Source organism: Mus musculus, chromosome 1 (genome assembly GCF_000001635.26).
Source record: "Mus musculus strain C57BL/6J chromosome 1, GRCm38.p6 C57BL/6J".
NCBI lineage: Eukaryota > Metazoa > Chordata > Mammalia > Rodentia > Muridae > Mus > Mus musculus.
Genome location: NC_000067.6, coordinates 79,730,258 through 79,742,660, shown reverse-complemented (window position 1 = coordinate 79,742,660; position 12,403 = coordinate 79,730,258). Strand labels below are relative to the sequence as shown.

The window sequence follows — 12,403 nt, the reverse complement described above, 5'->3', positions numbered from 1 at the left end:
TGTAGTTGGCACTGGGTAAACTAGAGGTGCTGGCCGCTGGGAAAGAGACCAAAAGGCAGCATGAAGGGAGAGTTGGGTGTGACAGGCTCTGTCCGTGGTGGCCAAGCTGAAGACAGCAGAGAAATGACAACATGATGCTTAGCAATTAATTATTCTTTGTTTCTTGACAAAACAGTTAGCCAGGCATAGTGTACACACCTGTAATCCCATACTCCAGAGGCTGAGGCAGGAGGATCCTACCTGAGCCAACCTGAGTAACATAGTAGTAACAACACTATGTCAAAGTAAAACAAACAAACAAAAAAAAACAACCAAAACCTGAACAGTGACTAATTACAACTGTTGTACTTAAAGAAAGATATAATTATTTATTAATTATTTTTAATATCAACAAATATCACTGTTCTTGTTTCTGATTGCTTTATGGTATATTTTTAGTTTTTTTAAATCAGAATTTAAATAAGACTCCCACATTGTATATTTGATGTGTTTCTTAAGCCTGCCCCTCCATCTTGGTTCTTTTCCTTTTCTAATTATTGTAGAAGGAATTGGGTCTTTTGTGTGTAGCCTTGCTCAAGGTCTTGCTTTTGCTGAAGTGCCTCTGTTGTGGTGTTTAGCAAGTTCTTCTGTCCTTCTGTCCTCCCTGTATGCTGAAAGCGGAGGCTGGACCTAGCAACCCTGGACAGATTCCGTCGGCCTTAAGACATACATGAAATACAATAGGGTTATGTGCTGCATCATCATGTCATCTAGGAAGTGAAGATCACTGTCTAGCTTGAATCCCTTCAGTCACACACAGTAGTCTCTGCATATCTTGAGAGTAGTAGGACATGCTCTACTGTGTAGACACAGCTCTAGTGACCAACCCCGGAGCATCATCATTTTTTCTGATGGCAACTCCCTTACTTCTCTACAGTCGGCCTCCCTTCCACAGACTCCTTCAGCCATTCCTGAGTTTTGTCTCTACGGAACAGTTTTACTTATCTAGAACTTCAGAAAGAAACAACTAGGTAAATAGATGGAAATTGGGCTAAAGTTAACACTTGCTAACTATTTCATTGCTACTAGAAATAATATTTTTATTTATTCATCTCTATGTTTCTGTGTATGTATGTGTGGGTGTGGCACAGGGATGGAGGCCAGAGGAGAACCCATAAAGTCAGTTTTCTCCTCCTGGGTACCAAGGATTGAGCTCAGGACTTCATCCCTGGTGGCAAGCACCTTTATCCTATGAGTCACCTTGCCAGCCTGTTATTACGAATAGACACATGAGTGTCTGAGAATGACAGTGGGTGATGAGAAGCCTGCGGGCAAAGCAGACACCGCTAGAGTGCAGGACCCAGAGGGCACTGGGGAAGAAGAGCCTGGCTTAGAGGTCCTCTGAGGCAGGCGGGGCCAGCCTGGCCCTGGTGCTTGCCTCTGCAGTGCACATACATGCTCCCCTTGGCTCTGTTCTCCTTTGTCACTGTGCTCACACACACAGGATTTCCTCATAGCCCCGTGTGTGTTCTGATGAAAGAGAAGCCAGACACAGTGCAGGACAGTTTCCTCCAGGGTAGGAGGCTGGGAATTGTGGATAAGCCAGGCCTCTCACTGGCTGTGGGGCTTACACCCCTGCTTCTTCCTTCCCCACCACCACTGCATAAGCAAAGTCCTTTTTTTTTTTTTTTTTTTTTTCTGTTTTTGCTTCTGTGAGATGGGGTTTTACTGTGAGTCCTAGGCTGGCCTCTAAGTCACGGTGATCATTCTCATGTTCTACATTCCACTGCAGGGTTGTCGGCGTGTGTCCCTTTACCTAGCTTTTCTTCTTTGTGTCCCTGATGCTTTCCCCGGCTTTTCCTGGTGAGACCAACCGAGGACTATGTTGACAGAGTTTGTTTTACCCGGAAAAGTAGTGGAGAGTTTTCAGTTTCCTTTGTATGTCATTATACAATGAGCATTTCGATGTTATTAAAATTACTTGACATCTTGACTTAAAATTAAAATAGTCATACTGTGTGTAATATATAATTATATATAGTATATAATAAACTAACTTCTGTCTGTATATGTGTATAATTCTCTTTGAATAACTTTGTAAGATCAATTATAGGATATTGAATTTTTAAATTAAAAACAGTATCGTCCTGAAATACAAACAAAGACAACCCAGTTGTATACTGAAGAATTCACACAGGTGACCATTCTTATGACTTGGAGAACAAACCTTTCCAAAAACGTCATGACAAACTCTCTGCTGAGGTCGCCGTGCTTTTCACTGGCTCTGTAGAGGCTTGAATGCTGTGTGTGTGAGGTAATGAGGTAAAAGTTGATGTGTGTCGGGAGTCAGGCCACTGATGGAGATATTTAAAGATGCTACACGTGTCTGCGAGTACTGGGCACAGGCGTTAGCTCTCACCCATTGTGTGTGCTGATTTATAGTATCAGATGATGATCAGTTCTGTCCAGTGCACTGTTACAAGCCGTTCAGAAGAGTTTAAATAAAGATAAAATGACCAAGCATCTCTCTTTCTCTCTTTCTGTCTCCACAGAACCATCCGAGTATGGCTGAAAAGAGACAGCGGCCAGTACTGGCCCAGCATCTACCACACAATGGCCTGTAAGTCCTGGGCTTTCCCACTTAAGACCTTGTTTCTGATACCTTGGATGATTGATATTTTTAAAAGACCTGGCTCAAAATTGCCACTGAATTTCAGAGTGAGTGCCTTTGTTGCCCAAGACCTCTGGCAGGCTATCATAAACCACAGGAAACTCCCTTTGCAGAGGCAATTGGTCTACCAGCCTAACTGAAACAGGACCAAAACTGAAAAAGGACTAAAACAAAAAAGGAAAAGGACCATTTTCCTTTGTCCTAGTTTGTCCAGTTTAAACTCAGTAGTGACTTTATGAAAATGGTTTTTGCAGTTTCTTGGTGTGTGTAATTGCTCATGCCTTGGCAGACATGTGGTGGTTGGAGGGAAGCTTGAATCGGTTCCCTTACGTCCATCCACCATGTGGGTACTGCAGACCAAACTCAGGTTTCTCAGCATAGTCCTCTAAATGCTGAGCCTTCCCTTTGGCCCCCAGCGGTGACTTTTTACTCAGTGGTTAGCGTCTGATCCAGCATTGTAAAAGTCCGGCGTGTTCTGCACACTGTGGTATGACCTGTGATTGTGACTAGCCTCGTCCCTGCTCTTTTCACTGTCCCCACATGTCGTACAAAGATGGGGACCAAGGAGCAACTCTGTGTAAATGGAGCATCTTCTCGGAGCCCAGGCATGTAGCTCAGATGATAGAGTTCTTGCTTAGCTTGCTCGAAGCTCAGAGTTCAATACCCAGCACAGCATAAAACGATAGCCTGGGACTACATAGTAAGGTTCAAGGCCCGCCTGGGCTCCATGAGACCCTGCTCTGACTTAGAAGTCCTCATATATCCTCACGCCAGCCCACTTGCCATTACATTCCCATATTTCTGTCCTGCTGATTTTCTTCAGCTTTTCTCAGAGTCAAAGCCATGAGGAAAATGCCAGGATGTCACCTAAGGCCAAGTGGGAGGTGAATCCTTCTGTCCCCAAAAGCCACAGAAACTGGGAGCTACATGCCCAGCTCCTGGGGAGATTCTTGAGCTAGAAAGTGTTAAGTCTTGGGTTTCACTTCTTCATGATGCCAGGCAGGAGGCGGGGGTGAGGGTGGGCTGGGGAACAGGCTGCAGGCTAGTCACACAGGAGTAGGGAGTCCACAGGCCTTTTTGTAACTACCGAGAGAGAGAGTGAGCAGCCACAGCTGTGGGGTTGCTTGGGGCACTGTTCCTTACTGAGGAATTTCCTTGAATTAAGGGCTTCCACTATCAGATGACCCCACTAGGAACAGAAGAGGATTTGTTTTGAGCTTGGTTTGTTACTGAAGGTCATTGTGAAGTTCCTCCGTAAGAGGGCTTGTGACAGTTGTCTTAGTCCTGGTAACACTGGTCACAGCTTTTCTGAGCATTCCAAAACTGTAAAATTTGTGTCAGTACGGATGGCCAGTCACTCAGCACAGCATCAACGGTGGGAGTCATCCTTCCAAGGACCTCTCCTCTCAGCATCTCTCATGTATTCATTGTGTGTGCAGTGCTGGACCCCCTAATCATCTCTGCCAAAAGTCAGTGATTTATCAGTGTTAGACCTTCCAAGAGCTTTGGATAGCTGACCAGCTTCGTTATGTTTATAATACCACTCAGTGAAAATGAAATCCTGCTTACGTAAGTTTGCAGTGGAATAAGGAGCACATCGGAAGACTCTCTGAAGGGCTGCTCACAGTGTGCCAGATAGTAGACCCTTCTCATCGCCTGTGTCTGCATGTGTTGTGATTTTGTAACCTTCGTTTCTTACACCAAATTCTTCCCTTGAAATATGACGCACCCAATGTCTTAAAGTGCTTACAGAGTCTGTTTTAGCGACAAGGGCAACAAGAGGTGATAGCCTCTGGGCCTCCATAACTACAACAGCCACACAGTAGGCTTCTGCAGGATGGACAGATTCTTACTTCCCAGTGGCCAGCCACGGATCTATAGCTGGAAGGAGCAACAGTCTGGGAACTCATCCCTGTGGAGAGCCGTGCCGTGAGCAATCACCATTTTAAGATGGCGCTGGCTTCCACTGCGCCTAACTAGTAAATAAGCCTTATACGCAAGTGCAAGAGTGAACTCACGCCTAGTCACTGCCCATCTTGCTGTGTAGTAATGGGGTGATGGGCGAGCAACGAATCAGGAGCTGTCACGCCACATCAGGTGCTGAAACGTCACGCTGCGGGCTATATAAGCAGCGCCATTTTCCCGGTTCGGGGTCTTCCCTCCTGATAAGTAAGGAATAAAAGCTTTGCCGCAGAAGATTCCGGTTGTCCTGAGTGTGTTCTTGCCGGCGGGGACAAAAGCTCGGGCAATACATCCCCATGCCTGCAGTGCTTTGTCACCATGGCGGAACACCTCCTGACACCCAACCCCTGACCCCTGCCTACCTCCATAGTTCATATATTGGTCACAACAACCTCTTGGGAACTGAACACTGGGGCTCTGCTCCCTGGAGCCATAGACTGAGATGCTTATGCCCAGCATTGGTTGTTACTCTCTCTAAGTTATATCCCTCCCACCAACCCTCCAGCTGTTCTTCTTACAGAGTTGGGAAGTCTAGCCCTATCTCCTCCACTTTTCTGCAACTTTATTGTGAATTAAAAGTAATAAATTCCATCTATTTATTTTGTGTGGAGGTCAAGAGGACATGTGGGAATCTGTTCTCCTTCTACCACGTGACAGCAAATGCCTTTAACCACTGAGCCCTCTTGTTGGCCCCTGTGCTGATTGATGGTTTTTTCCCCCTTCGGGTACCAACACCCAAGCATGGCTGTTAGGTCGTGAGCATGTGATCATGGTTCTCCCTGTCCCCATCCATCCTTTACTGGGCTTCACTGGTTTTCCTGAGGTGGTTACCAGTTAGAGAAGGAAGGGCTGGCAAGAGTAGTCCCTGGGCTCCACCATAGCTGGCTAACACCAGCATGCCCAGTGTTCTTCTCTACGTAGTCAGCTTGGTTCCAGCTGCTGTTGCTGCTGCATTTTAATGTTGCTGTTGTTATTTGAGACAAGGTGACACTCTGTAGCCTAGCCTGGCCTTGAACTCACAGCAGTCCTTCTGTTTTTCCTCCCTCACAGTCACGAGCTTCCTCCCGAGCACAGCTCAGTCACTCTTTATTGCCTACACAGCAGTAGTAACACGATGGTGAGAAATAAAGCAAATGATTTATGGAAAGTAACTGCTATTTTCAAATGACATTTCTTGCATAAATAAGTTCAAAATACAAGGGAAAATGTCATTTCTACAAACTATCTGCAGATTACTGGATTTGAGATGTTTACCAAGATCAACTACCAAGATCAACTTTCCTGTGAGCAAGGTAACCCTTCGTATTGCCCTGTGTGGCCGGTCTTGCTCTGTAACCTAACTTTCCTCAGCAAGAGTCACTTTCAGAATCTGCTGTGGCTGAGGAAAGGTGATGACTCAGTTTCTGTCTTACTTTATGCACCCAGCCTTTTTTCCTTGGCAAACATAATTTGATGATGTCATTACAACAGCCATTTTATGGATAAGGAAATTGAGCCTGAAGAGATTTAAGTCGATTGCTTATGGCTGTAATTCTGACCCACCTATGCTTATGACTGTAGAACCATGCTGCCTACCAAAAGAATGAGGTGAATCCACAAATGTCTTATGTGCAGGACTGGATGGCAAAGCTGAGATTTCATGGACCAGACAGTCTATGGCAGGCGCTCACCCAGCTCTACACTATAGTTCGAAAGCAATGCTGAGCAGTGAAGGCCCTCCTGGGCTCCAGCACCACAGACCATGGATAGAACTCAGTGGGTGCATTTGGCAGTCTGCTCTGAGTTTTACATATATGATCTCAGACTCATAGGTACCTTTTGTGTATATATTTCCATTAATTTGAAAGATGGTCTTGTGTTTCTCCCCCTTGTAAAGCTGTGTGAGTAATCGACCCACCCACCCTTGTTTCTAAGCTGTATATTGCTTACCCTACTAGAAACCTCTTATCCAGGATAAATAAATAAATAAATAAATAAGCAGGCTATGGTAAGCTTTTTAATTCAAAAACTCTAGGTCTATGAGACGACTGGTGGATAGCTACATCTCCTGTGAGCCTGACCACCTGTGTTAGGTCTCTGGAGCCCTCAGTGGAAAGGGAAAACTCCTGAAAGTTGTCTTCTGCTTTCCATTGGTGCCCTGCATTACTCATACAGGCCAGCAACAGCAGCAGCAGATGTAGCAAATCTCTAGCGCCAGTGACACTTTTGCAAAAATGAGGGTTTTATGATAGTGTTAGGCATAAGAAGAACTGATCTTTAAAGCCAACATCAAAATTTATCATCAGCTGTAGAACAAAAAAACTGGTAACTGGTCTTAAATCATCATAGCAACTGCTGTTTTAAGTGTGAGATGGTGTGTGTGTTTGTGTGTGTATAACAATGTATCTTTGTGGTTATAATTATCTTTTAACTCAGAGAGCCTAACAATACATGTACTGGCCTCAAACTCTAAGAAATTCTCCTGCCTGTGCTTTCTGGGTACTGGAATTAAAGTCATGTGCCACTGTGCCTGGGAGAGGCTATAATTCTTAAGCATGATAATATATACTACTCTCAAACATAAATATAAATGTATGCAGACTTAAAGCCAATTCAAAGTTATGTAAGTCTGGTGAATTTTGTATAATGTCAGTATCTACCTTCACCTACAGAGCTCTTGAATGCAACTAAAGTAGTCCTAGGATAGTCTAAAATTGCTTTGAGTTCAATTTTGTGTTATGTTTTCTTGGGCAGAGTATGAGCCCAGAGCCTGGAGAGATTGCTCTGTCTGTAAAGTGTCTGCCACACAAATAAGAGGACCTGAGTCCAGATACCCAGAACCCACAAGCTGGGCATCATGCTGATTGTCTGTGATGCCATCATTACAGGGCAGAGGATAGGAAAGGTGGTGGAAACAGGCAGGTCCCTGAAGCTCGCTGGCCAGTTAGCCTAGCTTTATCGGTCAGCTACAGGTCCAGTGAGAGACACTATCTAAAAACATAAAGATAGCAATCGAGGAAAGAGACCTAATGGCTGCCTCTGGCACATGCAGACATGTATACTGAGAGGTATATAGTGCTCCCCCTGGCTGCCCTACCAGATATAGATAGATGACAGATGGATAGATGATAGATAGATAGATGACACACACACCCACAAAAGAACATCAGCCTGTTGGAGTGAGAAACCTTTAAGTTATTTCCAAGTGGTAACTTCCTTTGAAGTTTTTTTTTCTTTCGGTTTGGCTTTTCCTTTTGGGCTTTGAGACAACGCTCTGCATGCAGCCCAGCAGGCATGAAACTTGCAATGTATATAGGCAAGTTGGCCTTGAAGTTGTGATCTTCCTCCCTCTGCCTTCCGACTGCTCAGTTACCAGCTTGGACCACCCAGCCCCTCTTTCCTTTATTTTAATTCAAGCGGCACACGTCTGGTTTATTTTCCCCTGACATGCGTTTTCCAGTGTGCTTCTTTCATTGTTAGTTTAAATTATTTATGCTGAGTGAACCCAAGCAGTTGTTTCCAAACATTCAGTTTTAGAAATCTCGTTCCTTCCAAATTTCAGAAGACAATTTGGAGTTTCTCTTGTTTGAGAAACATATTTTGTTGTCCATGATTCCTGGAAGAGAGATGGGTTGGCTGTAATGAGTGTGTTTGTGAAAGAGGCCAATACTGTTAATACAGCCACAGCTCTGCTCACTACAACGGGTGTGTGCTGTTGCATAGGGGAGTAATTCTTTTTTTTCTACAGGGAAAAAGTTAACCTGTGGTGGGTTTCCTGGCTTGCTCACACATGCCACAGGATTGAAATTCAAATGCCAGTACCCTTCATCTTTAGAGTCCACTTAATCATTGGTCTTTTCTGGGGAAGGGCGTCAGGGCGGTGGGTTGCGCAGAAGCACTGGTTCCTGGAGGAGCATCCATGGTACTGTAGGAGTTCCACGCAGATGAGACTGCGTGCTGCCTCACTTCAACCAGAACTCTAAAAGTAATTGTGAGAAGATTTAGTGCTCCAGTTTAGAATTTAAGTCATGGGGAACTTCAGTTATATTTTTAATATGCATAATTTATTTTTCAAGAAGCATTTTTGTCTAATTTTTTAACCTAACCCACATAACTCTTCTTGATAGCAGTGTACATTAAGCAATGCCTTCCAGTGCTTAGCTTTTCTCACAGTGTGGTCTCTGTCTTTTCCACAGCCCCTTGCTCTGCCATGGCATACCACCACGACAGCAGGCGGATATTTGTGGGCCAGGATAATGGGGCTGTGATGGTAAGTAGGTCCATGTGTTTAGTATGTCCTGCGTAAGACGACCCCATGATTACTTATGCCGAGCAGGTTGTTTGTCATGAGCAGTGTCTAGATCATTATAGATGTTAAACTGAAGATGGGTTCAATTTAATTAGTGCTTGTAAATCAATTTCCATGGGTCTCAAAATGCTCTCATGGTTAGAGTCTACACGGGTCACCCGCAGAGCACAGCCTTTTTACAGTAGACTAGAGACCTGTAGATGCCGCCGCCTTTGACACGGTGCGTGGTGGAAAGAACCTCTGTGTACGTGTGTTTCTGTAAGACAGAACTGAGAAGGATCAGCTATCCCTCCAGGAACTCTTGTGACTCTGAGGGAAAGCAGTGTTCCTCGAGCCCCCTTTGGTGTAGGATGGAATCTTTAAATTTTCAGTCTGTTATTGACTGTTGCCTTTGAGTTTGTGTGTACATATCTATTTGTTTCTTTAAAAGAATTAGAGGGTGTGTGTCACAACGGTCATCGTTCTTCGTGTGCATTTTTCTGGTCTGCAGTGTTGAATAGTCATTAGGTCAAGTCAGTACCACCACTTTGGAATTGCAGAACACGTGCACATCCCCGACGGAACGCTCGCATCCATCCCCAAGGAAGATGCATCCGGTTACTCCCCAGAGCATCTCCCCAGCTGCCTGTCTGTCTCCAGTCTACCTTCTCAGAAGGTTTATCCTGCACACTCTGTGTGAATGGAATCATGTTGCCTGTGTAGCTTCTTGAGTGTGTGTTGAGGAGTCTTCCCTGTTGCAGTTTGGAGTAGTTACCTCAGTCCTTTTTGTGGAGGACTAGTATTCTCCTAGGTGGAGCAGTCTCACTTTGTCCACTGATAAGTGAGTTGGCATTCGGATTATTTCCATGTGGGACTGTTGCAAACATTGCTGCTGGAGCATTGTGGATATCTCTGTGAATCTGCACTTTTCAGTTTGTTGACTATATGGGAATGGAATTTCTGCGTCATATGGTGACTGTTTAGTATTTCAGAAAGTTCTTTATCCATTTCTATTTTTATTTTTGAGAGAGAGCAACATGCTTTATAGCCCAAGCTACTCAAGAACTTACCACCTTCGTGCCTTTACCTCCAAAGTGCTGATCTTAGAAGCAAGTGCCACTACCCTGTGTGCTGGGTTTAGTTTATAAGTTCTTGCTTGGTACTAGATTCTAGACTCCAATCAGATACACAATTTGCCAAAATCTCTCCTATCCTAAGGATTGTCTTTTCAATCATTTTTAAGTTTTGTAAAGTTCAGTTTGTCGTCTCCTTCTCCTTCTCCCTCTCCCTCTCCCTCTCCCTCTCCCTCTCCCTCTCCCTCTCCCCCTCTCTCTCTCTCTCTCTCTCTCCTCTCTCTCTCTCTCTCTCTCTCTCTCTCTCTCTCTCTCTCTCTCTCTCTCTCTCTCCCTCCCCTTGCTTGTAATTGTCTACAATATCTATGAAGCTATGAATTACCAGGTTCAGGTCATGTCTCTTTTTCATAGGAATACATGAATCTGTGGCCATCACTCTGAATGTGCCCAATCCTGTCAAACAGATACTTCACATTTGTCCTTTCTTCTACGAGTTTTGTCTGAGTTGGTGGAGGGTATCTTAGCCAGGTGACACTGAATGATAGAGGAAGGACCCAGGAACTCCTGAAACAACATGGATGTCGGCCAGGTCATGCAAGGCCTGTGGGTAGTTTTACATCTTATTATAAGTTTAGTGAGAAGCCGTTGAGAGGTTTTAGACAGGCAAATGCTATGTATGATGTATTTCACAACCCCTTCTACCTCTTTCAGATAGGATTTTCCTACATTGCTCAGGCTGATCCTACTGTGCAGCCCCCATTGGCCTCAAATCTATGATTCTCCACCTCATCCTCTAGAGTGACAGGATTATAGGTGCCTCCTATATTCTTGTATCTAGCTGTATTCCTAAAGGAATAGCTCTTTGGAGATTAGTTTGGAGAGCAACAAAAATGGAAGGGAAGTTAGGTTACTATAGCAACCAGGAGTCTGGACTCAAGGACAGTGACATTAGAAGTGAACTGAGTGGAGTACTTAACATACCTCCTAGCTGGATGGTGGTGGCGCACACCTTTAATCCCAGCACTTGGGAGGCAGAGACAGGCGGATTTCTGAGTTCAAGGCCAGTCTGGTCTACAGAGTGAGTTCCAGGACAGCCAGGGCTACACAGAGAAAACCTGTCTCGAAAAACCAAAAAAAAAAAAAAAAAAAAAAAAAAACCAAACCATACCTCCTGGCATTTTGTTATGGGCTGAGTTTGAGAGTATCAAGGAAGATGTCAGGTGACACGAGATTTGGTGCTTGGTGCCATTTGCAGAGGAGGGGAAGGCCCGCCCGGGGCAGTCACTGGGGAAGGGAGTGAGGAGGAAAGGCTGAGATCAAGCAGTAATTAGAAGGCTGCCTGCCTGTGTTTATCTATAAACTGATGTAAGCGCAGGTAATCTTAGAAAGCTAGAAAGGAGGTCAAGCTAGGCAAAGGGGAAAGACAGGGCCTAGGTACAAAGACACAAAGGTCATGAGAGAAGAAAAGGGTCTGAGGTGACAGAAGGGTGGTGAAATGGTGGAGCAGGGAGAACCATCAAAACAGTGTGTTGGAAAATGTCCTAACATTTATCTAGTATTTTACACATTAATTTCAAAACAGCCAAGTAAATACATAAGGCAACCAGCAGAGGTAGGGAGCATACTGTCCATGCAGACAGAGCATGGCAGTGATAGGAGAGAGACCATAATGGGAAAACCTGTTGGTGGTTATGGTTAGTGCGGGGGAAGGGGGGGGGGGTGGAGGGGGTTGAGGGGGCGGGCACCATGAAGGGAAAGCCTGCCAGTCATGAGAAAGGGTTTGACTGAGAAGGGACAAAGAGACTTGTGTAAGTTAAAGAGCTACATTGTTGTTTTGTTGATTTGTCTTTTAATGTAAAGATGCCTTGATTATGTCTAAGGACTAAGAAAAAAGCCAAAAGGAAGGTTATAGCATGCTGTCCTGACATTCATACAGCATTGGCAGGGGCAAGGACTGCTCTACACACAGAGTAGCAATTAGTAGCAAAGCTCTGCTTGTCTCTTTCCAAAGACTTTCTAGGGATGTCATGATGAAGCATGTGCTCCTCTGAAATAAGAAGCCCTCAAGTGTGAGCTGCAGGCCCCTTCTCCAGGTGGCGGTCTCCGAACATCCTCTGAGGGATTCTTGGAGTCCTGCTTTTAGTTGAAGGGCAGTCTGCTGCTGTTACTGCACATGGAAAGCTGTGACTGCAGCACAGAGGGACACTAAAGATCTAATCCTGTTGTAGTCAGCAGTTGATCCCCAGGTGGGCCTGCCACCTTGTCTAGATTCTCATTTACAGTGCTGGTAAACTTTGGTTGCCAGCAAAGCCAGATGGAGGACAGGAATTCTGTCTGTCTGTCTTTCTTTTGGTGTGTTTTTCTCACTGTTGGTCAGTCTACAGTTTATAATGTCTGTGTTTCATAGTGCCTTAACAATTTAACACTGATCAGTAGGATTCTTAGTGCATA

General features: G+C 44.8%; 1 protein-coding gene across 7 annotated transcripts in view; it reads left to right on the top strand.

Moving 5' to 3' along the window:
* Wdfy1 (WD repeat and FYVE domain containing 1) overlaps positions 1-12,403 on the top strand; it is a 73,882-nt gene that overhangs the window by 33,483 nt on the left and 27,996 nt on the right. For all 7 annotated transcript variants that reach the window (NM_001111279.1, XM_017322386.2, XM_030242794.1 and 4 more), the window contains 2 exons: positions 2,532-2,599; positions 8,788-8,861. In NM_001111279.1, coding sequence (NP_001104749.1) covers positions 2,532-2,599; positions 8,788-8,861 — 142 coding nt within the window. The remainder of the gene's footprint in view (positions 1-2,531; positions 2,600-8,787; positions 8,862-12,403) is intronic.